Source organism: Ursus americanus, chromosome 14, assembly GCF_024610735.1.
Source record: "Ursus americanus isolate L20-20 chromosome 14, mUrsAme1.1.p, whole genome shotgun sequence".
Taxonomy (NCBI): Eukaryota; Metazoa; Chordata; class Mammalia; order Carnivora; family Ursidae; genus Ursus; species Ursus americanus.
The window spans coordinates 59,079,103-59,105,186 of record NC_142140.1 but is presented as its reverse complement, the minus strand read 5'-3'; the positions used below and the strand labels follow the sequence as shown (position 1 = coordinate 59,105,186).

General features: G+C 57.5%; 1 protein-coding gene across 1 annotated transcript; it reads right to left on the bottom strand.

The window, feature by feature from the left end:
- Positions 1–2,108: 2,108 nt before the first annotated feature.
- On the bottom strand, positions 2,109–10,913 carry ABHD17A (abhydrolase domain containing 17A, depalmitoylase). The gene is made up of 5 exons (XM_045800130.2): positions 10,760–10,913; positions 6,718–7,254; positions 5,227–5,421; positions 2,694–2,873; positions 2,109–2,595 (listed from the first exon to the last, which is right to left on the bottom strand). Exons 2-5 carry the CDS (start codon positions 7,047–7,049, stop codon positions 2,370–2,372), a joined length of 933 nt encoding a protein of 310 aa, XP_045656086.1. The 5' UTR covers positions 7,050–7,254; positions 10,760–10,913; the 3' UTR covers positions 2,109–2,369.
- Positions 10,914–26,084: the final 15,171 nt, after the last annotated feature.

Here is a 26,084-nt window from a genome sequence, read left to right as displayed (position 1 = left end):
TTGGATACAAAGACATTTGTACAAGGATAATCAATCTAGTATTGCTTGTTACAAAAAGACTAGAAAGACCCTAAATTCCTACCCACAGGAAACAATCAACCTAGTATTAATACAATATGGTGCAGCAATTAGAATGAATGACCCAGATCTGCACGTCAGAAGACGGAGAGTACTCCCGCTCTCCCGCCTACGCTGACTAAAACGGTATCACATGTAAAGGGAGCGAAGTTTTGTATAAACACATTAGATGTATATGCATAGATTTTCTTTGTTGACACAGGAGAAACTGCCCCAGGAGAGGGGAGCGAGGCCGTGGACATCAGGGGAGGGAAGGATGCCAAGTTTTCACCCAACACTCTTCTGAACTCCAAATTTTTTACTGTGTATCTGAAAACATTTTTGTTCCAGTTCCAAACAACTTGTTTTCAATTTCCTGTATTTGTGGAGCCCTGGCTCTCAGAGAACTTGCATTCTGATGCGGTCAAAAGACAACATGCTCTGCGACAAGCGCAGCCCGCGGGAGGGTGGGGGTGTGCTTCGGGGAGAAACACTGTAGCAACAGACTGAAAGTCAGACCTGTTGAGAAACATTAGCCATGCTGGGGTCGTCTGCACAAGGCCAGGACGCCCAACCTGTGCAAAGGCCCTGTGGTGGGGAGGGCAGATGAGAGCTAGGCCCCTAGACACCCCCTACTGAGTACACGTCTCGCGTACAGTTTTGCTTCTTAGCGTCCCGCAGTATCAAAAATGGCCCTAAACTCCCAGCAAGAGGGGCACGTGGGGCTGGGGGGGGGCGGGGGGACGAGGCACCAGCAGCCAGCTCCACTGCCCATGCCCAGGCCAGGACACTTTGCTGTGTTAGGGAAGGACGGGACGACACCCCCCAGGCCCAGGGGCGGGGTTAGTCCAGACAGCAAGCCTCGAGGGAGGGGAGTCCTCCCGCGGTCCCCCACCAGCCCGTCACAGGGACAGCGGCGGCACGGCCACGCGGCCCGCTCCTTAAGTGCCTGGCGAGCATTCTAAGTCCCCTGAGCACCCAGTTCCAAGACCCAGCCGCGAGCAACCGAAAGCCGTGCGGAGCAAAGCCCCGCTCGCTGTCCACTCCGACACCGACGTCTGCGCTGGCCCCGGCCCGGTGGGGCCCGACTCTACGGCAGCCCGTCCTGAGGGCGGAAAGGTCCAAGCGCGCAAAGAAGACGCGGGCGCCGGGCAGGATGCCGGGGTCCCAGCGGCAGCCACTTACCGCCTGCTCCCGGGTCGGGTCGGCGGCCTCCGCCGCCGCCCCCGCCTTCGCGCGCGGAACCCGCCACTTCCGCTTCCGCCTGACCGCGCCCCCTCGGCGCCATCCCCGCCCCCAGGACGAGGCACCGCCCCCTCTTAAAGGGGCCGCGGAACCCAGGAAGCCTCGGACTAGGCAGGTGGAAGCGGCTCTGGGTCTTGGCCTCGCCACGGCCTGCTGCAGCAACACAGGATGAGTCGCCGCGGACGACAGGCCACTCGTCCCCAGGCCCTTCTGCCTTTGACGCGGTGTACAGGGCACTCCAGGGGCTGGTGGTGAGGTCCAGGGAGACCCTGGCTCAGCCCCGCCTTCAATGGCACCCCGGGAGGACAAGCTTGGATGGCCCCAAGGCGGGAGTGCTCCCCGTATCCCAGTCCCGGGCCCCTTTCCTGGAGAGACCCTGCTGGGCCTTTGGACCTGTCACGGCCAGGGCGGGCTCTCTTGGCTCTCTGTGCGGGGGAGGGGGGTGAGGACAGGTAGGACAGCACAGCATCTCCCAGACCTTGCATCCTTATCTACCACATGGGAGTGGAATGGGCCCCCGCCCCCAGAGCAGAGGGAGCCCCCACACTCCCAGGAGGAACATGTGATCAGACAGGCAAGGGTCCTGGGTTCGAATGCTGCCTACCCACCCATCACCACCCAACCAGTAGCCTCAAGAGGTGGGACCCTGGATGGGACCCAAACCCACCCCCTCTTCCACAGGGACAGTGACTTGACCCCTGCATTTGTGCCAAAATGTCCTGGGAGTTTGGAGGCGAAGCCCTGCCTCCTTGTCCAACTCACTGGGCCCTGAGAGCATGCATGAACCACAAAAAGGAGAGGAACCCTAAAATTTTAAATCTTTAATTTGTTTTCACGTTTTTCCTTCTTTTTGCTTCCAAAAGGAAAGGAGAGCATAGCTCTGCGCCTGTACATCGTCCACGGCCCCTGGGCTGGGGCAGGTCCCCGCCTGGCCCCGGCCCCCTACCCTCCAGCTGCCTCGGAGGACTGGGGTGCCTGGGGGGTTCACATGCAGCCCCCGGGCCGGGGCGGGGGCGAGGTCCAGGCGCCACCTTATTGCTGAAGTCCCGGCACGGCTCAGGGCTAGGCTAGGCGCGCTGGCTGGGCAGCTCCTGGGAGATGAAGCGGCGCAGGCGCTCCAAGTACTGGCTGTAGAGCTCGATGTCGTTGTGCCCGGCGCCCTCCACCCACAGCGGCTCCACGGCCTTGGGACAGCGCTCATAGAGCGCCAGCCCGTGGGAGAAGTCGATTACTTCGTCCTCCGTGCCGTGGATGATGAGCACCGGTGACGTGATCTTGGACACCTTCTCGATGCTGCAGGGCAGGGCACGTCAAGGCTCGGAGCAGTGCCCCGCCCCACAGAAGCCCCACCCCTGGCCTCCCCTCGCCACCCGCCTCCATCCCTCTCTCACTTGGGGAACGCATCGAAGCAGTAGGTCTTCTTGGTGTCAGGGAAGGCAACGCGCATGCCTGAGGTGAGCGGAGAGTGCAGCACCACGGCAGCGCACTCATAGCGAGAGGCCAGGTCCACGGTGGGCACCGTGCCGATGCTCTGCCCATACAGGACGATGCTGTCCGGGCTGATGCCATACCTGACAGTGGGGCAGGATCAGCCGCAGCCAGCAGCAGCCACGGCAAGTAGCACACACACCCCTCCTGCCCCCTGCCCTCTGGGGCAGTCCCCCATTCTCCCTGCGCAGCCTCCAGGTAACCGGGCTGGGCCCAGAGACAATCCCCCTACTCCCACCCCTGTCCCCCAACAATGAACAAGTCTGCTCAGTAAGGAGGAGGCAGGGCCTAGGCAGATGTGCAGAGGGCTGGCCCAGCTGCAGCCCCACCTGGCCCTAACCCTGTTTTAGCAACAATATCAACTTGGATCACAGGTGTGGAGTGCCCCTGGTGAGGGCTCCAAGGCCATACTTGGGCTTCTGGGGGGCAGGGCAGACCCTGAGGCCTCTCCTGCTCCCCCCCCACCAAACCCCCATCCCCCCCACACACTCCCAGGAGGAACATGTGATCAGACAGGCAAGGGTCCTGGGCCGCACCCAGGGCCCAGGGCCGCACCCAGTTCCTGGGAGCACAGGCAGGGGACCCGTCTTCCTCCCAGCATCCCTCACCCATCCTGTTGGCCATGAGAAATCATGGTAGCTGTGTCCCCTGATTTTATCAGCCAGCTGGCAGCCCCTCGGTGTCTGGCATGCCCAGTGAGGTGCTTAGTACAACACAGGTGACCAGGAATGGTGGCTCCTGTGTGAAGGTGGGTACGACCTCCCACGTCCAGGCCCCAGCCCTTCCCCTCACCCTGCCACCCACCCCCCTCAATGACTCCCCCAGCACCGCTGATGCAGCCCCAAGCCAGCTCCACAGCCTCCAAATGCCCATTCCCACCTGCATGGGGACCCACTGGCCACCCTCCCTGGGTAAGAGGCCTCCATGATTCTCCTCCCACAAACCTGGACCCTGATATACCAAGGGGACACCCTTCTGCATCTCACCTGTGCAACCCACCCAGGAGGCAAGACTCCAACTCCCTGTCTAGTCAGGGGCCATCCACACCTGTCTCTGTCCTGGCAGCACTCCAGGTCACAACTGCCTGGCCCCAGGTTTCAGGGACACCACCTGGCCTTAGGCCTACCACCCTGGCCGCCACGCCTCAGCCTGCTCCCCGCACCACGGCAGCCACCACTAAACCGAGCACCAGTCCAGGCCTAACGCTGGGACATCTCCAACTGGAAAAATAAGATAGGTGCCAGATGGAGAACAATTCTTCCCCAGACCTCCCCAGCCCCCAGTCACCACTCGGGCCTAGAGAGTCCCACTGACTCTTTCCCGGAAGGATCAGGTCTCTGGAAGACAGTGCTGGCAGCAGGATAGATGGCGGGATGGACAGAACTCAGATCTGTCACCCCAGAGCGGGGTGTGATCTGCCAGCCACGCCCAGCCAGCAGGAGCAGCAGGAAGGGCTGAGGAAGCCGAAGGCAGCACGTACCTGCACCGCGCCGCCCAGGACGGGTCCCCAGGGCCAGGGGGGTGCCAGGGGACCCCACTCCTGGGGCCTGCAGCACAGACTGCCTGGTGCATCACTTCGGCAACCAGGGTCCCCACCTCCCCAGGGCAAGCTGACTTTGGTCCCTGTAGGAACGGGTGGGGCGGGTCGGCCAGGCAGGGCTGGGATGGGGCAGCCCCAAGAAGGCAGTAGGCGGGGCACCACCTCCAGAAGGGCCAGAGTCAGTCAGGGTGGCCTCCTTCCAGAAGATTCTTTGGATTCTCAGACACCCAGCAAATGTTTTCAGTGAGCAAGCGGTAGGGTGGGAAGGGGGCTGCCCAGGAGCTGGATGCTCACAGCATGGTGGGGGTCCAGGGAGGAAGGCGTGGCCCAGACTTCTGTGGCCCTGAGTCAAGCACACAGGTATGTGCTAGGGGCCCACACCCAGGGAGGACCTAGCCTCTGCTTGCTAGCCTCCCACTGGCTCCCAGGGCTGTGCTAGACACCTAGCTGCCTGATAGAAGCCTCTAGAAGTTTCCAGAACCCTCCAGGCCCAGAGGATCCCTACCAAGAGTAGACCACAGTCAATGGCCACTCATGCTTCACAGGCCAGCCCTCTACCCTGCAAAGCAATGCTCCCTTCGCTGCAGGACTCTCAGGTCTTTTCATACAACCTGCACACACCGCCTCCTGGGCCCTCGTCCTCCATCCACCCCCTCCCGGCAGAGCCTCCACTCCCCTAGGGACAGCCCCAGCCCATCTACACCCCTGCCAGGCAAGGGGTTCCCAGGAGGGGAGGAGGGGCCCGCACCCAGAGAGAAGAGCGCCCACCCCACCTCCCTGCACGTCAAGCATGCCTGTCACACCAAGGGGACACAGGTCAGACCTCACCCTGTCACCCAGCGTGGCCGCCGACGGCTCCCTCTCCTGACGGCCACCCGCCCCAACACAAAACTCACCTGGTGCGCAGCGCCTGCCAGGCGGCGTCGATGTCGGCGTACAGGTTCTTCTCGGAGGGCTTGCCCGAGCTGACGCCGTAGCCGGAGTAGTCGTAAGAGAAGACGTTGCAGTTGATGCGCGAGCCCAGGCCGATGTAGAAGCTGCTCATCTGGCCCAGGTCCACCGCGTTGCCGTGCGAGAAGAGCAGCGTGTACCTGGGGCAGGGGGAGGGGACGGGTCAGAGGGCAAGGGGTGGGACGCACAGCCCCGTCCCCGCAGCCACCACGGACAAGAGTATTAATGAGGGAGACGGGCCTCCTCTGCCACAAAGCGGCCCGGCTCCTCCTGGCTGTGTGGTCTCGGGCAGGGGACAGCCAGCAGAGCCTCAGACGTCCCCTCTGTGAAAGGGAACCGCTGGGACCATCACCCACAGCCTCGGTACAGGGTAGACCCACCACGCGAGCTTAGCAAGCACAGCGACTGCCACGTGTATTCCCTCTGGGCGGCGGCTGTCTCTCCTCTGGAACCACGCCTTTTAGAGGGCCTCTGACAGCCCAAGGATGGCACGCACATATGCCCGCTGCTTGGAACCTTCTGGAGAATGAGACAGCGGCTTCTCCTCCTGACAGCTGGCACCAACCTTTGCCCCCACAAATGAATAAAGCCGATCCCTACTCACAGCACTTCCTCCGACTCCCAAAGAACATGACCCCAACACTCATTCCTGCCCTGCAAGGCTGCTGGCAGATCAGGACTGACCCAGGTCACGCCGACAGGCTAGATCCTGGCCAACGGGCTCCTAGAGTCTTCTTCCTCCAGCACCCCTGGGCCCCAGCCTAGCTACAAGGTAAACACTTGCCCTTTGAACTCAGACCCGAACTCAGAACCCCGCCTCCTCTAAAGGGAGAAACACCTGGAAGGCCCCACCTCTTTCCCACTGCAGTACTCAGGGAAGAGCTGTACTCCCAGGCCCCAAGGACACCCTGGTAATGAGAAGTAAGACTTGGCCAGAGCCACCTGCCAGGCCTCGGGTGCCCTGGGCGCAAAGTGAATGCCAAGGCTTCACTGAGCACCAAACACCCAGGAACCCTTCCCTGGGCAGGTGAGCACTGAGACCCTGAAGCAGGCAGCCCCTCATCAAGCAGGTTCAACATGGCCCCTCAGAACCACCCCCCCAAGCCTCAGGCTACTCATCCGCAAGATGGGGCCGCACCCGGAAGGACACCCAGCATTAAGGGCCCAGGGCAGTCCCCTGTGGCCTTGGGTGGACTGAGGCCCGTTCCTGGTGGATGTGATCTGCCACCCCTTTGGCAAGAATTCCCCAGGCACTCGCTCCGCCAGACAGGCTCTCACCCAGGCTCTGGCCCTCAGGGGCTACCGCTGGCAGGAAACGAGAGGCCGGAGGCCCGAGCCCATCCTGTGCCAGGAGCCCCCCAGGTCTCCCTTACCAGGTCCTTCCACCCGTCCACGTGGTGTCTGGGTCCCACCCCGGTCCCGTCTGTAAGGCTCACCTGGCGCCGGGCACACAGCGCACGTACATGCAGGAGATGCGGTTGCCCCGGCTGCTCTTGGTCAGGAAGACCTCGATGGTATCCAGCTCACGCTGGCTGTACTGGAAATCAGCACGCTCCATCAGGTGGAGCTTCCAGCGCCCAGGGCTGCCAGCAGAGGCCCGCAGGGTCCCCGAAGGGGCGGCCCCAGCCCCACCAGGCCCTGGCTCGGGCTCGGGCACCAGCGAGTAGGTGGGCTCCGGCGGCAGGAAGGCGAGCTTGGCGGCAATGCGGCCGGGGCAGGGTGGGCAGCAGAAAAGGCAGCAGAGCTCGCTCACTGACAGGCCGTTCATGGCGGGCGCCAGGCCCCAGGGTGGGCCTCACTTGGCAGGGGAGGGGTGGGGGTGCTCTGAGACGCGGGCAGGGGGGAGGGCAACCCCCAGCCACCGCCCCAGACAAGAGCCCCCTTAGGAGGCCGCAGCCCAGCCCCATCGTGGTCCAAGCTGAGCCCTCGGGAGCCTCGCAGACTTGCATCTCCATGTCGTGCAGAGGGAAACCCTGCAGGGGAAAAGCAAGAGGGGGGGTTCCCTTGGGGTTCCACTGGGAGGCAGGTGACCCAATCTTATCCATACCAAGCCTCTTGACCTTTCTCACAGTCCAGTCCACCCTCTTCTGCCCAAAGTGCTCCACCCTCCACCCCACGGACCTGTGGGCCCAGCTCCTCAACCACAGGGACCAGGTACCTCGCAGGGGACCTCTGTGGGACCCAAAGCTGACCAGACCAGCATACCCTTCCTCAGCATGCAGTCACTAACTCTTGCCATGTAAGCCCCCGCCTGTCAGCCCAGCCTCGGCATGCAGGCTGTGCTGGGCAATCAGACCCCTGGCCCACCCCAGCTGTCCCCCACACAGTCCCAGCTCTGGGCCCACACACACCCTGTCACCCTCCCTATGCCTCTGTCCACACAGCTGGCCCAGACTCTCCCCCCAGACTATCTCCATGCTATCCAAGGATTCATCTGCCACCCCCAGGTGACACAAAGCAGCCAAGGTGAGGACAGACTGCTGCCTGGAGGGACTTGGGAGCATGCTCCAGGGGGCCAGGCCTTGCGGGGCAGGACTGCGCTGTCCAGAGGCAGGGGACATACAACAAACAAAGGCTCTGGTAACAAAAGCAGGATACATCTAGAGGCTAAGCTGGGACAATGGCTCTTCCCTGTGCTCGGGGCCAGGCTGGGGGGAGGGGGCCCTGGAGCCTGAAGGAGTTCCTGCTCCAGCTCTACCAACTTAGGGCTCTGTGGCCTTGGGCAAGGCTCTTTCCCTTCCTGGGCCTCGTCTCCTCACTTACCAGTGAAGACACCTCTCAACTCCCAGGGGGAGTAAATGAGAGAATCAGGTAGTGGACGGGGTGGGGGGCGAGTTGAGGGCTCAAAGACACACACAGTACACATTACACAAACTACAGCCAAATCCCAAGAACAACTGCAATTCCACACGGCGCTGCCAACACAGACACTGAAAGAAATACGAAGGTTTGAGAGAGACCGAACCACTTCGCAGGCCTTTCCTCACAGACTTGGACGAGGGAGAGACAAACTCACGGCTCAGTCGCAGCAGCAGAGCACCCCAGCATGTGCAGTTTTGCAGACCACTGGGCCAGGGACACACAGATGCAGAGCAGAGCAGGCTGAGGCCCTGTGGACCTGTGATCTGCCACCAAGGGCTGCAGAGAGCCACAGCCTGCCTTTGCCCAGATTTGGGGCACACGGGGGAGTGGGCGGGAGCTGTGAAAGCCACGGAGTCCCTGAACTCGCAGAACTCCCAGGCGGGATGCTCACTGTACACGCAAGAGGTTTTCAAAAGGAAAGGCTCTATCGTTCTTGTTCTCAGATGCAGGAGTTTGCCCCCCAGGACACTTGTCAACATGGGGGGACATTTTGGGTTGTCACAAAGTGGAAGGATAAACCCGGCACTGAATGTGTGGAGGCCAGGGATGCTGATGGACACTCTACAGGGCACAGGATGCCCTCCCTTTGCCCAAAAAAATGATCTGTCCCCAAATGTCAACCAGTCAACCAAGCCAGGCTGCTTCAATATATTCTCGGAGATCCAGACCCAAACAGCGACACTGCACTCGTGCTGGGGAGGCTGAGAGGGGCTCGAGTCTGCACAGCTCGGTGAAGATTGGTTTCAAGAGGAAGGCCTGGCTGAGAGCCAGGTGGGCAGGTAGGAGCCCCCCGGCAACTGAGGAAATGAAGGGGCACACCCAAGTGGACAAGCCCCACTGCCCTAGCCAGAAACAAGGATGTCATCCTTGACTCCTCCCTCCACTGGGGTCTGATGGGTCTTCCTCCTACCAACACCTGGTCCACACGCAGGCCACCTTTCACCTGGGCTGCTGCACTGTCTGGTTGCTTGCTGCCCACCCCCACACCACTCTCCCCGGCAGCCACACTCTTCTCCCAGCACACACCCCAGCACACCACCTTTCTTCTGGATGTCCCTGTCAAGGGCCGACCTCTGCAGTCTCACTCACCGTGTACCCCACTCCCTTAGCTCTCCCCAGACAAGTCAGAGTCCATGCAGTTGCCCTGCCAGGGACTCCCTCCCCCAATCTCGCTAGATGGCCCTTGCCCCTTGTCCTGTCCACCCTTCGGATCTCCCTTCCAGCGCCCCTGGAGAGGCCTTCCAAAGCAGGTCAAGACACCCCATGCTCTCATGGTTCCAAGACTGTCTCCACAGCACTCACCACAGCTTGTCTGTACATGTTTAACCAACCCCCTCACCCATTCCCCACCGCCCAGGGCAATCGAAGAGAAACTCCATGAGGACAGGACGACTCTCTGTTCTTGCTCAGTCAACACTGGCAGAACGAATGAGCAAATGACAAGAGGTAAAGACAAAAGGGGGAAGCTACAGAGGCTGCCAGGCTTGACAAGGAAGGAGGACAGTTTTTTCTTGGGCCACGCTTACCTGGGACCTCCCTCACGCCATTTATGAGTGTCACTGAGTGAGCCCTGAGAGCGGGGCCTCCGACCGGGCAGTGCACACCCACTGCTTCACTCACTGGACACAAACCCCTGGCACCCAGCACCCCAGCAGTTCCCTCCACAAGTGCACACTGGGCACTCTGCCGCCAGCAACCCCCCCCCCCCCGGTCAGGCCCTGTGAGGACTGCTGGTGTTCTGAGGACCAACAAGGAACCAAGCAACTGCAATATCTAGGATGACCTAAATACGAACGACGGTGACGGCACCTCACCCAGCCAGTTGGGGTGGGACAGCTGTCTGGAAGAAGGTGCAGTCTGAAAGGTGCAGACAAAGTGGCCGGGGGACAGGGCATACGGCAGAGCAAAACCCAGGAGGTGACGGCGAGTCCCAGGAACTGCAGGTCTCCCGCTTGAGTGGACACTGGGAGGAAGAGGTGACCAGAAGGGTCCCTGAGGGCGCCAGGGTTGGGTCAGGCCGCGCCCGTGAGCCCTGCTGCAGAGTTTGGACTCCATCCTGGAGGAATCCTGGGCCAAGCATGGACACCACGGGTTAGGGGTTGCGGTGTGCTCCCTGGCTGCAACCTGGAGAGCCAACGGGAGCGGAGACCGGGAAGCCCACCCAGGTGTCCCAGGCGGCCGGAAGACGCCTGCGAAGGGGCAGAGGCGTCCGGGAGACATTTAGGAAGCAGGGCTCCGCCGTGGGATGCTGCGGCGGGCCCGGGTGTCGGGCTGGGGTGGAGGGTCGGCGCTTCGGGGGCGTGAGCAGAGTCCACAATTCGGACGGCGCTCCCCCCGCGGCCGGGGCCGCGTCACCTGGAGGGTGAACACCCACCCCTCATCGGAGAACTCAAAGGATCTGGAACAGGGCTCCGCCGGGGTCGGAACGCTGGTCCGCCATGCCCGGCCTGGGCCGCGGGTCTTACAGCCCGGACCGCGGCCTCCCCAGGAGTGAGAGGTCTCGGGGGCGTCCCACCTGGCTGTCCCGGCCTCGCGGGCAGGCCCAGCTCCCCAAACGGCCGCGGGTGGCACTGAGGTCGCCCCGCGCCCCCGCGCTCGCCCCTGCTAGACACTCACCGCGGCGGCCCGCGCCCCCCGGCCCCGGGGCCGCGCTCCATGGCTCCCGGCCGCCCGCCCGTGCGTCCGTCCGTCCCTCGGCGCCCCGGCCCGGCCTCCTGCGCCGCCGCCGCTGCCGCACCCCCACGAGCGGAAATGAGCCTCGATCCCGCCACCGCCCCGGAAGTGACGCGAGATGCGCGCGGGGGCCCAGGGGCTGCGGACAGGCGCTAGCGCTGAGAGCGCCGGGGCCCAGGGGCGGGGCTGTGGGCGGGGCATGATTGTGGTTGGCGGAGCCGGGCTTGGGGGAGGGGCTGACCCCCTGATGGGGCGGGGCATGGCAGGGGTGGGCGGGACCGGCTCCTGGGGGCGGGCATGGCGGAGTGCGCGGGGCCGAGCCCCGGCTTGCAGCCCTGGTTTTCCGCAGAGACACAGCCATTCATTTGTTATTTCACTCATTCCAGGGCCTAGAGCTAGGGGGAGGCGAGTGAGGCACTCGCTTCGGAAGCAAAATTTACAGAGGTGCCATAAAACTCAGTCACCGGGATAAAACTGCTAATGCACTCTCAAAACAGCGACAAAATTTTATTGGACCGGGGGCCCTGACAGGGTCAAGAGAGGGAGGCAAGGTCATGCAAGTGCAGGGTCGGATCCTACCTTTTTCAAAATCTCGATGTTTTGTTCATCGTGGATTATTTTGCGTTAATTTCAGCTTTTTAGATATTGCATTAAAATACTATGAATCTTTGCAGCTGAGCTTTTTGGGTGTCCCTTAAACTTGTGCCTTTTGGGAGTGTCTCACACTCCTCACCCTAGTCCAGTCTCCCCTTACACTGCAGGGAGGGAGCGGAACATTACACAAGGAAGGAACAAGAGACAGATAAGGTCGACGGTTGGCAGCCCAACGGGGAGTGTGGCAGGAGTTTGCTGATGGACCTCTGTTGAGACAGTGGTCAGGACAGGCCTGCGGAAGAGGTGACAGGGACAGAGACAGAGTCCGCAGAGGCCAACGGGGACCAGCCCGGAGGCGGGATTGTGAATTAGCTGGACAGCCTTGCCCCTCCCGGCCGCCACCCTGCCTCCCATTTCCCCCTGCCTGCGTGCCTTTTCCACCCCATGCCCTCGGCCCCAGCCCCCACTCCTCCCCCAAGGACTCTAATCTTCAGTTTTGTTTACAGAGATAAGCCTGAAGCTCTGGGCTTCCCAGCCAGCCCTCCCCCAGGGCCCCAGTCCTTCTGACAGGGGCCAGGAGAGGACCTGGGCTCAGGAGTGGAGACTGCCCTGGGGTTGTTTCCCTGGTTTCCTGTGGCCACCTCCCCCAGCTGCGTGCCAGGGGACTGTCCAGGGGTGCTCCAGAGCCCCCATGCCCGGCTGCCTCCCTCAAGGCTCCCCGTGTCAGCTGAAGTGCTTCTGAGCTCCAAAGGTCACAACCACACCAGGCTCCTGCCAACTTCCTTGATTTCCTCGTGACTTCTTTGAGCAGCAAGAGGCCTGTCCACAGCCTCGTTCCCCAGCCCTCCTTCCTCTACAGGTCCTCTCCCTCCATGCTGGACCACTCTGCCCCGAAGGACAACACTGGCAGATACCAGTGAAAGGGGGGTGGGCCCAGGAGGTGGGAATGAGGTTTAATCCCCACCCACATGCAGTTGGCCCTGCCTCACTGAGCTCCCCCCACTGACCAGAGCAAACTCTGCCAGATAAAAGCACAGCTGTAAGGCCCCCCCCTGTTTCCGGACAGTCACGTGTATTTTCCTCCCTTCCCAAAGGTCTTGGGTGGTCCAGCTGCTGGCCCATTTTTCCTACCCCTTCTCGCCTTGGTCTCTCTGCCCCAGACATGGTGGCCTCGCGAGTTTGTTCCTACCTCAGGGCCTTTGCATCAGCCATACCTCCTGCCTGCAGTGCCCTGTCCCCAGATAGCCCCAGGGCCAGCACCTCCTCATCTTCAGGCCCTGCTCAAACATCACCTCCTCAGAGAGACCCTGCCTCCCAACCACACCCAGCCAGTCCCTGCCATAGACACCCCTGTGCCATCACCCTCTTTATTGCCATCACAGGACTTCTATCTCCAATCATTGTATTGGGTTGTTTCCTTGTTTATCATCTGTCTTCCCCATATTCCATGAGCTCCTTACAGCAGTGACCCAGGCTTTCATCCACCATGTCCCCAACTGTCCCCCATGATGTCCAACAAATGGATGGATGCCTAACACATGGCATGAGGATGATTCCCCAATCCATAGGACAGACTTTGTGACGGTGGATGGCAGGTCCGTGACCTCAGGTGGTCCTGGCCCTGCGCTTCTCCCTCTCTCCTGACCTGAGACACTTAGCCTATGTGGAAGTAACAGGCCACAGGAATCAATGGTCTTAAAAATGCTCCCACCCCGGAGCCGTGAATTCTAGCTACGTGATGTCCACTGTGAAAGATACATGTGCCATGTGGCTTCTTAAATTTAAATAAATTGATTAAAAGTAAATAAAATTTAGAATTCAGGTCTCCAGTTGCAAGGGCCCATTTCAAGTGTTCAAGAGCCACATGCGGGCTGGTAGCTCCTAGATGATACAGATGGAGAATGTGCCCATCACCCAGAAAGTTCTAGAGCCATCGGTCTAGCCAGTGAGCTCCAAGAGGAAACGCACCTGCATCTATTTTGTTCCCTGTTGTGTCTCCAGTGTTTCTAGGTCAGGGCTTAACATTCAGTAGGTGCTCAATCAATGTTGATTTGAAGGAGAGAACAGAGGGTGGGAGGGAGTGGAGGGAATAATTCTCCTTCTGAGGATCTAAGCAAATAATATGGAATGAGGACAGCAAGTTCTGTCCATAGCTGTCTGTCCCTGTGTTGTGTCTAATTGTGAAAAGCGGAAAAACATCCTCAAAGTGCAGCAACAGGAAGCCCAATAAAGCGACTGTGGTCAACTCTCGACAAGAAACAAACAAACAGACAAAACTGCAGCTCTCTGCTACGGAGACCAGTGCAAGTCCCTTTGGGTTTTAGTTTCAGTTTGTTTGCTTGTTTATTTATTTATTTATTTTTAAAAGGCTTTATTTTTTAAAGTAATCTCTATACCCAACGTGGGGCTCGAGCTCATGACCCCACGATCAAGAGTCACACCCTCCACCCACTGAGCCGGCCGGGAGCCCCTGTTTGTTTGTTCTAATATTTTACTTTCATTTATGTTTTCATGGTTCAAAATTCAAAGAGTCTGAAAGACAGTGTATAAAGTGTCCGGCTCCCAGTCCCGTTCCCCAGGAAATAGATGATTCCATCCCAAGGCAGCCGCTGTTCCCAGCTGCTCCTGTTTCTATACTGAGAAAGCCATCCATCTGTGTGCACCTGTGAGCATGGGCAAAGAGATTCCCCCCCCCTTTTAAAAACTTTTAAACACACAAAGTAGCGTTTGACAAACACGGCACAGGTGGTCCCTTCTGCCTGGGCCCAGCTGCGTCCTCTCTCCTACCCCAGGCTGGCCCACCGCCTGTATGCTCCGTCCCCTCTTGATGGACACACATGTTGTTTCTGACTGTGGCCAGAACCAAACCGGCATACGGGGCATTTCACCCTCATGGGCCGGGACCCGCAGGGACGATTCCTGGAAGCAGAGGATTCTAACGAGAAGGTCTACATTGCTGCGTCCAGGGAACGAAGCACCCATAGGTCCCCCTGTGAGAAAAATGCCACGGTGAGAACGGGCAGCAGTGCAGGGAGATGAGATTGCTGGTGACTGTCGTCTGTTCTTCACCCTTGGATGTGTCTTCTGAGGTTGTCTGGGGCTTGCCTGCCTGGTGTGCCTCACTGCTACCATCCGGCAGAGGCTGAAGTAAAGCCGAACGCCTCCAGAAGGCCGGCTGTTCAAAGTTAATGTTTCTGCTTCTTGGGGTCTGCCCGAGAGGGCGAGGGACTCGGACAGGGGCACCTGCTACAAAAGCAAGGACGCTGACACCTGCCACGACGTGGACGGACCCCAACACCTGCCACAACATGGAGGGACCCTGAGAACGCCGGGCTCAGCGAGAGCAGCCAGACCCAGAAGGACACATCCCGCAGGACCCCACTCCCGGGAGGTCCCCAGAGGTGTCCCGTCCACACAGACAGAGAGGAGCTGGTGGGAGCCAGGGCTGGGGCAGGGGTTGGGGAGTCCATGCTTCTTGGGGACAGAGTCTCCATGTGGGGAGATGGAACGTTCTGGAGAAGGGGGGTGGGGGTGGCTGCCAGACGGGGTGAGTGTGCTTCATGCCGCGGGGCTGTGCACCTGGGAGACGGTTATGATTGCAAATCTTAATGTATGTTTTATCACAATAAAATAGATAAATACAAGTTTATGAAACCATGAGGTATGGACACAGCCCTGGGGCTCAGGGCAGCACAAGTTGCGGGGGCTGAGACCCATGCAGTCACCCAGAGCCTCAAGCTCTGAAAAGCTCCTCCCATGGGTTACTGCTCTGTGGCTGTTGTCTTGAAATTCCTAATCATTTTTGAACAAGGGGCCCCATGTTTTCATTTTGAACAGGGATCTGCAAATTCTATGGCCCCTCCTGCTTTGCAGAATGGACAGAGAAACCCAAGTTCAGGGTCGGGGCCCCTGGAATTGGTAGAGAAACACCCCAACTTGAAAGTCTGTCTTTACCCCACCCCGAGAGGAGACAGTGAGACCCAGTCAGGAAGTGGGCTCCTGACAGGGTGAGGAAGGAAGTGGGGGGCATCTTAAAATAGCACCACTGGCCCAGCAGGCAGCGGGGGGGGGGGGGGTGCAGAGAGGACTGCGCTGCAGGGAGCCAGCACCAGGGGGCTCGGGACTTTCACCTGGGAAGCCCTTCCTGGGGACCCAGCCCTCTCCTGTCTACTCAGCCAGACCCCTCACCCCTAGCCTACGTGCCCCCTCCTGCCTCTCCTGCCCCCCCTTCCACCGCAGGAGTGGGACTTAGAAGCAGAAAAGAGGGTGCCTGGAGGAGCGCCTGGGAGCTTGCGTTAGTCGGGGTTCCCCAGAGAAACAGAACCATAGGGTATCTAAGAATATGAGAATGGATATACAGATTTTTTTTTAAGATTTTATTTCCTTATTTGAGAGAGAGTATGTGAGAGAGAGAGAGCGCGCGCATGCGCTCAAGGGGGGGTGAGGGGCAGAGAGAGAGGGAGAAGCAGACTCTATGCGGAGCAGGGAGCCCAATGTGGGACTCAATCCCAGGACCCAAAGATCATGACCTGAGCCAAAGGCAGACGCTTCACCGACTGAGCCCCCCAGGAGCCCCTACAGACAGATTTCTTAGGAGGAATTGGCCGTGCAGTTACGGAGGCTGAGAAGTCCCATGATCCGCTGCTGGCAAGCTCGAGTCCCAGTCCAAGGGCCCGGCTCCAGGGCTCCAGGGCTCAGGCAGAAGGCACGAATCCTCCCTTCCTTCCCCATCTTTAAAATTCAGGTCCCTGATGGACGAGATGCCATCCACTCACTGGGGGAGGTGCACCTGCTTTACTCAGGCTAACCAATTCCAATCATAATCTCACCCAGAAACATCCTCCCAGATGCACCCAGAAATGATATTTAAAAAATGAAAAGGTGATTTACAGAGCATAGCGTGCATAACTGTTAATTGCAAGCTCGACAAAGCGAAGCTATGAGGCGGATGAACCACTGTGGATGCCAGGGTCGAGGGTGCTGAGCAGGTGGGGCACAGAGGGATTTTAGGGCAGGGAACAACTCTGTAGACACGGTGTTGGTAGGTATGTGTCTGTACACATTTGGCCAAAGCCAGGGAACGTACAACACCGAGACTGAGCCCCAATGTCAACTGTGGACTTCGGATGATAAAGGCACATCGCTGTTGGTTTGTCCTTGTGACAAATGTCCCACTCTGGTGACAGACATGGATAATGGGGAAGTCTGTGGGGGGGGGCAGGGAGCAGGTATATGGTTCTTCAAAAATAAAACCTTTATAAAAACTTGCTTTTATGTCCACATGTCCATATGTCTGTGTACACACAGAGGTGCCTGTGCACTGTTCCCCACGTCCTCCATTCCCCGCCCTGGCCCCGGAGGGTCCCTCCTGCCCCGGCCCTGGCCCTGCCCTGCCCTCCCAGAGGGTACCACATGGTGATGGTTGACTTCCATCACCATGAATTTGCTTCGCCGGATTTTGAACTTTCCATGGATGGAGTCGTACAAGGTGTTCCTCGCTCCGCCCGGTGCGGTGAGACTCTGGAGGTGAGACACCTCCTCCCCACGGCAAGTACTCCGTGGTGTGAATGCAGCGCGATTTCTTGACCCATTCCCTTGCAGACGGACCCTCGGTTGCTTCTGCTTTGGGGCTATTATGAGTAAAGTTGCTACATTCATGCAAGTCTTTTACTGGACAGATGACTCATGTTTTTGGGCACCATATCAGTTTTCTGGGGCTGCCGTAACGTGGTGACACAGGCGGGGGGGTGGCCTAAACAACAGACATTTATTCTCTCCTAGAGGCGGGAGGTCTGAGATCAGGGTGTCAGCCGGTTCCTCCTGGGGGTGCTCTCCTCTGTGTGTCGACGCCGTCTTCTCCCCATGTCCTCACAGGGTTGTCCCTCTGTGTCCTGATCTCCTCTTCTTACAAGGACACCGGTCACACTGGATCAGGGACACCCTTGTGACCTCATCTGAACTTAAGCAGCCCTTTAAAGACCCTGTGTTTAAATACAGCCACATTCTGAGCTCTTGGCAATTAGGGGTTCAGGGTGTAAATCTGGGGGGGGCACAATTCAGTCTGTAATAGATGCCTATATATTCAGGAGTTGATTTGGATGGTCATAGAATGTACATGAGCTTAGCTTTAATGGAAGCTGTCAGGGGCGCCTGGGTGACTCCGTCAGTTGAGTGACCGACTCTTGGTTTTGGCTCAGGTCAGGATCCCGAGTTCCTGGGATTGAGCCCCGCATCCGGCTCCCTGCTGAGCAGGGAGCTTGCTTCTCCTTCTCCCTCTGCCAGTTGCTCCCCCTGCTCTGCTTGCGTGCTCTCTCTCTCTCTTTGTCAAATAAATAAATAAATAAAATTCTTAAAAAAAGAAAAAAAAGGAAGGAAAAAAAGAAACTGCCAAATGGTTTTGCAGAGTGGTGGCATTCTGGCTTTCTCGGCTTCTCCTTCATGAGCCCCTGTGTTCACCAAACTTCAACCTGTGGGATCTCGGTCCTGCCTCAGGACCTCTGCACTGCCTGCCCCCCTCCACATGGAATACTCTCCCCACAGAAAACATTTCACTGTCTGGGGCTCGGGGAAAGTGTCACCTACGTGGAGAGGCCTTCCCTGACCACTTCTGTCCCTGTGCAGATGACACTGGCTCCCATCCTCCGCAGAGCACTCACTCTGCGAGCAAGATCTCACCCTTGTTCTGTTTTCCTCATCTGCCTCCTTCCAGGGCTCGTGAGCGCTGCTGGGGCAAAGATCAAGTCCGTTTTCCCAAGAAAGGGCCTGGCGCGTAGCAGGTGTTCCATAATTATCGTCACCTCAATGTCTTGCGTCATCGGGGAAATGCAAACCAAAACCACAGTGAGGTGGTACTTCTCACCTGCTCCCACAGCTGTCTTCAAAAAGACAGGCCATACTGGGGCGCCTGGGTGACACAGTGGTTGAGCGTCTGCCTTCGGCTCAGGGCGTGATCCCAGCGTTCTGGGATCGAGCCCCACATCGGGCTCCTCTGCTATGAGCCTGCTTCTTCCTCTCCCACTCCCCCTGCTGTGTTCCCTCTCTCGCTGGCTGTCTCTATGTCAAATGAATGAATAAATCTTAAAAAAAAAAAGACAGGCCATACTGAATGTTGGTGAGCGTATGGAACAGTGAGGACCCTCATGCACAGGCAGATGGGAGCACGCCATTGGGCAGCAGCGCTGAAAAACAGACGGGCCGCCCCCCTGCGGTTAAAGGCTGAGTTACTATGTGATGCCGCAGATGAAAGCATATGTCCACATACGACCTTGTGCACGCATGTTCAAATCAGCGTTACTTATCATCCCCAAGAAGTGGAAACAACTCAAACGTTCACGGCTTGACGAGCGGAAAACAAACGTAACCCATCGCACTGGAACATTATTCAGCTGTAAGCAGGGGTGAAGCACTAGCTGTGTGTGGAAACCTTGAAATCATCATCCTCGGGGCAGCCGGGTGGCTCAGTCAGTTAGGTGTCTGCCTTCGGCTCAGGTCATGATCCTGGGGTCCTGGGACTGAGCCCACATCGGGCTCCCTGTGCCCTGATTATTCGATTTTTAAATGTAAGGACAAGGTCCCCTCCCTCTCCATCTCCTGAAGGGTGGATCTGGGAGTAATGACCGACCTCAGCATAGAGATTGTGGACCCAGGAGCTCACTTGCCCAGTGCTTTTCTGTAGAGCTGGAGCCTGGGTCAAGAGAGAGAGGCGCTCACGTTGTGCCCAAAATTCACGAAAGGGAAAAAACAAAAAACAAAACCCAAACATCCCCCAAAACAACAAACGCTTCCGTGGTGGACGTAAATACTATTTTACTGAAATAGATTTAAAAATCAAAAGTAATGCAAAAAAAATCACCACCACCACCATCTAGGGTATTGGAAATAACATTCTGAACAACGACAGGAAGCGGAGACTCAGTTTCCCCATTGAGAAAGGAAGAGAGGGGCCGGGAGGGAGGAGGACTTGCAACCTCATCGCCCCTGCGGTCCCAAGCGGCGGCGGGGCACTCCGCCCTCCGCCTCCCCGCCCCGCCCCGGCCCGGAGGCCCCGCCCCACCCCGTCCATCACACGCCGCGACGCTCCTCTCGGCCAATCGGACCTCGCCGCCGCTGCCCTATGACCAATAGAAATTGCTCTTCCCGCGCGGGGGCGGGATGTGGCGCCGGAGCCTCTCGGCCGCTCTGGGGCCACACAGGGCCGGCGGGGGGACCTAGAGGACCGAGCAGGGGTCTAGGAAGGCACGGGGGTTCCTCCAGCTTCTGACACAGGCGCACGGCCTTCTCTTGAAGAAGGGCCCCCATTTCCCTAGGTAGATATCGTCGAGTCAGAGAAGGGCCTCGGTTTTAAGTGGCCGGGTCTGCCGCCTAATAGATCCCCCCACCCCAGACCCAGGGATTGGGTCTGTCCTGGCCGCGCTCGTCCCTGTCTTTGCAACAACCTCACGCGAATAGGTCCTGTCACCATTCCCAACTTACAGGTGGGGAAACTGAGACTCGGGGCCCCACGACCCTGTCCAGGGTCCCTCAGCGTGATTAGTGTATCCGCTCGGCTCTTGGGCAGGATTTCTCAGCCTCGGCTCTATGGACGCTCGGAATGCATGACTCTTGGCTGTGGGCGTCCTGGGCACTGTGCGGTAGCGGCCAGCATCCCTGGCCCCACCCACTCCATGCCAGGAGCCTCACCGGAGTTGAAACAACCAAAAATGTCCCCAGACGTCACCAATGTCCCTGGGGAGCAGGATCACCCCCCCCAAGTGAGACCCCCTGGATCAGGGGGTTCCACTGACCCCCAGGAGACTGCGTTCGGTAACCATCGGACTCCCTAGGTCCCAGGATGCCGCACACACTTCACCACACACACGGAGTCGGGGTGACTCACAGACGCTGGGGTCTCCCTGGTTTGTACCCTCTACCCCTGGGGGTTTACTCTGGCGTCCAGCGTGCGCAGGGGCAGACTCAATATTTTTTCCAAATAATTAATGCCGTGTTTGTTCCCCTGGGCCCTGCTGACATTCTGGGCAGGTCACTCTCTGTGGGGGCATCCTGGGCACTGGGGGAGGGGGGTCAGCAGCATCCCTGGCCCCCACCCCCTCAGTGCCAGGAGCACCCCCAGTCCTGACGACCATAGACATCTCCAGACATTGCAAATGTGGGGGAGCAAAGGGCCTGGTTCCCGAAGTTGGGGGGGGCGGTGCTGGAATCCCCAGGGGCAGCCGGTTGAAGCACAAATGGCTGGGGCCCAGCCCAGAGTTGCTGATTCAGCAGGTGCGGAGTGGGGCCCAAGAACCTGCATTTCTGAAGGAGTGTGTGTTATGGTGCTCCCACTGGGAGGTGGCCACCACTGCTTCCCTGAGTGACCTGATGTCGGGTCCCCCAGATGGTGGTGGTGGTGGTGAGGGGGCAAGGCTGTGGGTCCCTCAGATCCGGGAGGCGGCAGGGCTGCGGGGTGGATGTTTTGGGAAGCGCTCTAATCACAGCACCTGCTGATCAGGCCTGAAGCCAGGGATTGGGACATGCTACCTTTGGTAGGTAAGTGATGACAGTGCCCGCTGGATCCTTAGCGGTTGGGGAGGCTGCACAGGGCTCCTCAGGGAATACGTGGGCGATCCTGTCCGTCTTGGTAAAATAATAATAATAACACTAACACTGGCTAGTCACCTACATTGAGCACTCACCCTGGGCCAGGTGATGCGGACACCACCATGAACAGGATTGCCAACTCCGATGGGACAGACCTTCTAGATAAATATCACCAGTTCTGGGAAGACCATCAGATAAAAAGGTAGGCCAGGACAGAATAAGGACTACTCGAATTGGGGCTTCTCCCGACACCCCAGTCCCACATGGCCAGGGTTTTGGCCAGTCCATTGGAATTGTGTGCCCCCTGGGGTACATTTCCAGCCCCATGACATGTGAAGAGGTCATTCCAAGGTTGTGGAACTCAGGTGCTGTTCGGACAGGGCTCCTCGACACAAGCAAACCATGCCTTGCGGTGTGAGTGGGGAAGACACACACATAAACCTGATCGTAATTGTCAAATGACCAAAAGGACGGTGGTTGCAATGTTTTTTCATCTTTTTTTTTTTTTTAATGAGGGATCCTTTTTAAAAAATATTTTATTTATTTATTTGTCAGAGACTGAGAGAGAGAGCACAAGTGGGGGGAGCAGCTGGCAGAGGGAGAAGCAGGCTCCCCTCTGAGCATGGAGCCTGATGTGGGGCTCAATCCCAGCACCCTGGGATCATGACCTGAGCCGAAGGGAGATATTTAACTGACTGAGCCACCCAGGTGCCCCGCAATGTTTTCTTGTCTTTATTTATTTTTTTTTAAAGATTTTATTTATTTATTCGACAGAGATAGAGACAGCCAGCGAGAGAGGGAACACAAGCAGGGGGAGTGGGAGAGGAAGAAGCAGGCTCCCAGAGGAGGAGCCTGATGTGGGGCTCGATCCCAGAACGCCGGGATCACGCCCTGAGCCGAAGGCAGACGCTTAACCGCTGTGCCACCCAGGCGCCCCTGTTTTCTCGTCTTTAAAACGAGGATACTTGGGGCTCCTGGGTGGCTCAGATGGTGTAGCCTCGGCCTGTATACGATTGTCATGGGGACGAAGGAGATGATGTCAAGTGCTTTGAACAGTGTCCGGCTGCAAACAAGCACTCAGTAAATATTAATCATTATTAATTGTTACTCTCAGCTCTGGGGCCTGGGAAATCAGAACCAGGTGGGTTTATAATTCTGTGCAAAGTAAGGGTTAAAAAGATGTGAGCAAAGAGGTTTAGAACTTAGGACAGTGCAGTTTGTTTTTCAGAAACAAATGTTTTCTGGCTGTGGGGGAAGTGACAGATGGTTGGCATGCCATCAGTTGTGTGGCTGCAGGAGCGTCATAGGGGCAAGGAGCTCTCCTGCCCTCTGGCTAAGGAGGCAGGGATTCACTTGTGGAGAGACCTGCTGGGGGCAGTAACGTGTCCCATAATCTTCAGGAAGCAGAACACGGCAACTTTCCCTCCTTGTGGATCTCCGGTGGCTTTAATCTGCCTTCCGTGGGCATGGAAGGAAATGCTCCCCGCGTTTGCAGGAAGAGCCTGGTCTGAGGATCCCCACAGGGCGGGAAGCATGTGCAGAGCATCCTCAGACATCAAAAGGGTGACGAGCCAGATCAAAGGAACGCCGCACGACGTGGCACGAGGAACGTTGAGTTTTGCCCCAGCCCCACGGAGATAGGGTCCAGCTTGTAGGGAAGCCCTTCTCCTCCCCAGACTCCTTTGTGGACTGCCTTGTGGCTGTGGAAGAGCTTATGGCAGTGCCGCTGGCCAGCAGCTGACCCAGGCTTCCGACACCGCAGGGCACTTTCTGCCGCCACTCAGCTTACACCTGGGGAACCAATTCCCAGGTTTTCCCAGCCTGCTGGTTCTGGACACGACTTGCCTGTCCCCGTGAGTTTTGAGGATCATGTGACTTGAGAAAGGTGCCACGTGATGTGCAATGTCAAAACAGAAGGGACCCTATTGACAGAAGCTCTTGGTTTATAAAGGACTGAAACCGTAACTCAAATTAGCTGATGTCATAAAAACCACACCAAACAAAAGAAAACGCGGGAAGGCCCAAGGGTGCCTCATTCAGGCAAGGCTAGATCCAGGTGCTCAAATCATGTGATCAAGGCATGGACCTCTCCTTCTCTTTGGGATCTGCTCTCTTCTGCTTGGGCTTAATTCTCAGACAAGCTCCGCTACTGGGTAGTGAAAAATACTCCTGGAAGCTCCAGGCTTTAACTCCATAGCACAAGGAAAAGGACTCCGCTTGTATTTCAAACAAAACCCCAAGGCTGACTCTCATTGGTCCCTTTGAGCCATAGATCCATTTCTGAACCAATCACCGAGGCCAGGGGGAGGGAAATGCTCTGATTGGTGGGGCTAAGGTGGCAGTGGGGTCCCAGGCACTGTATGGACAAAAACACTGGGTTGCGGTTTGCAGAAGAGGAGTTAGGTGTCAGCAGGCAAAGCACAACACTTACAGGGCCCCAGCGTCTGTGGGGCTCCCACAAAGGAGACGCCAATCCCCTTCCACCCCCACTGCACTCCAAGGCCTAAAAACAAAGGCACAAGTGGCTTCCTCCCCCCTCACTGATCCAGGACCAGTGCTGAATAACATGCAAGTGTTTATCCGCTCGTCCATCGGTGAACACTTGGGGCGTTTCCAGCTCTGGGCTACCGTGGCTGCCGGGCTACCGTGGCTGCCGGGCTCTGCTCTCTCGACCACACTGCCTTCCCCTCCCGGACTTGGCGCTGCCCTTTGGACACAGACGCTGCGCTTGACTTTTGTTAGGAAGATTGGGGTGGGGGTGGGGGAGGTCTCCTTTGGCTTTCCTGCCTGGAGTGGAGTTCTTTGTGTGTGGATGCATTTTATAGGCCCCATGTCTGCACGGACAGCCTGACAGCAGGGTCCCCTGGGGCAGGGGGCCTCCCACAGCGGACAGGTGGGTTGGGGGCCAGCCAACCTCTGAAGGTTGCAGAGAGAGGATTTCAGAGAAGTGGTCCACTCCTGGCCTGCAAGGAAATGAAGGTGGGATGCAGACAGGACATAGGGAAGCAAAGATCTTCTCTCTCTCTCTTTATCTCTGTTTTTTTTTTTTTTTTGAAGATTTTATCTATTTATTTGAGAGAGCGAGAGCGAGAGAGCTCATAAGCAGGGGGAGTGGCAGAGGGAGAGGGAGAAGAGATCCCCCGCTGAGCAGAGAGCCCAACGTGGGGCTCCATCCCAGGACCCTGACATCATGACCCCAGCCAAAGGAGACGCTTAACCCACTGAGCCATCTGGGCACCCCAAAGATGTTCTTTTCTTCCTGTATGTCTTTTAACATTTTTTTGAGGCAGATTTCACGTTAACGTGAAAGCAGAGAGTACCCTTCCGTGGCATAGAGAGCATACGCACAATATTGCCTAACCATTAACTCCATCTCGTCGTACAAAATATTTATCACCCCGGAAGGAAATCCCATACCCATTCGCAGTCACTCTTTGTCCCCCGCCTCCCCGCTGGCTCCCACCATCTACTTTGTGTGTCTGTGAGTCTGACTATCTGGGATTCATAGGAGTAGAATCATGGTGTTTGTCCTTCTGTGTCTGGCTTATTTCACTGGGCACAGTGTCCTTAAGGTCCATCCGTGTTGTAGCAGGCGTCAGGATCCCTTCCTTCGTAAGAGTGAATCATATTCCAGTGTCTGGATGGACCACGTTTTGCTTATCCATTCACCCGTCGATGCTTGAATTCCCACCCTTCATCTATTGCTCATAATGGTGCTGTGAACACGCTGGGCCAGTATCCATTTGGGTCCCTGCTTTCTGCTCTCTAGTATATATACCTAGAAGTGGAATCCCTGGGTCATAGGGTAGTTCTTCTGGAAGATCTGCCGAACTGTTTCCCATACTGGCTGTACCACTTCGCATCCCCACCTGTATGTCTTTTTGTATATTGAGAGATTAAAAATAGGCAGAAAAAGGGGCACCTGGCTGGCTCAGTCGGTGGAGCATGCGCCTCTTGATCTTGGGGCCATGAGTTTGAGCCCTGAGTTGGGTGTAAAGCTAACTTAAAAAAAATAGGCAGAAAAATACATTGAAGAGATTCATTTTTTTACATGCAGAAAATCTAATCTCTGTTTTTAACAACATGCCAATCAAACACCATGGAATTTTAAAAAGAATAATCAGCAAAACAGGAGTTCTAGGCTAGCTGAGTGGCACATCCAGGGCTGGAGAGATGCATAAAAAAGAAAATGAAAGCGCACATTAATCTGACTTTTTATTTGGAAGAGAAAAAGGAAGGTGATCAACTGTGAGCAAAATTGTTTCCTGGAGTGTTGTTTTCCCAGGAATAAATGGGGATTGAGGCGATGCTTTGCAAACGAAGAGAAACCCACAGGGATGGATTCTCAGGGCCCTGCAGGGTTGAGGAGCCTGGTGGCAGCAGGAGCCCCAGGAGGAGGGTTCTCCCCTCCAGGCGCCCCCTCCCAGGATAGACATTTGACAGATCCTCAGGGGGAATTCCTTAGTTCTTGCAGGAAGGAAACAGGGAGACAACGGAAACATGAAATTTCCCCTTTCGGGGCCCTTTTAGACCTGAATTCTTCTCCATCCTCAGCAATGAGGTTAAACCGGGATCTTCCAAGCCGTGCGCTGTGGACACTTGGGGTTGGTTGTGTTGGGGGTGTCCTGTGCACCGCAGGGTGTTGAGTGACATCCCTGGCCTCCAGGTTTTGATGCCAAGTGCACCCCCCGCCGGGGTCACAAGAACAACGAATGTCCCCAGACGTTGCCCAATGTGGAGAACCGCTGGGTTAAATCTGTTCGACCAGAATGAATCCCTGGAGTTGCTCATAAAATCAGCACGTTTCGCCGAAAAGAGTCAAGAGGGCCCCTTCCCCTACTGTACAGATGGGAAAACCGAGGCCAAGAATCGCCCAGTCCTAGACCACTGTGACCCACCCAGGTCCCTGCGGACAGCCCCTCTGGAGCCACGTGGCAGCAGCACACTGGGCTCGGGGAGCGTTGCTGCGGGTGTCGTGTCCGCCTCTGGTTCAGTCTCCCTAGTCTGATTTCCCCAACGGCCCCCAGGGTTCTCTTTTCCGGGCCGCCCATAGAGGTCTCGAACTCTCAACTCGGCGCTCTCCGCGCTCCAGCGGGTC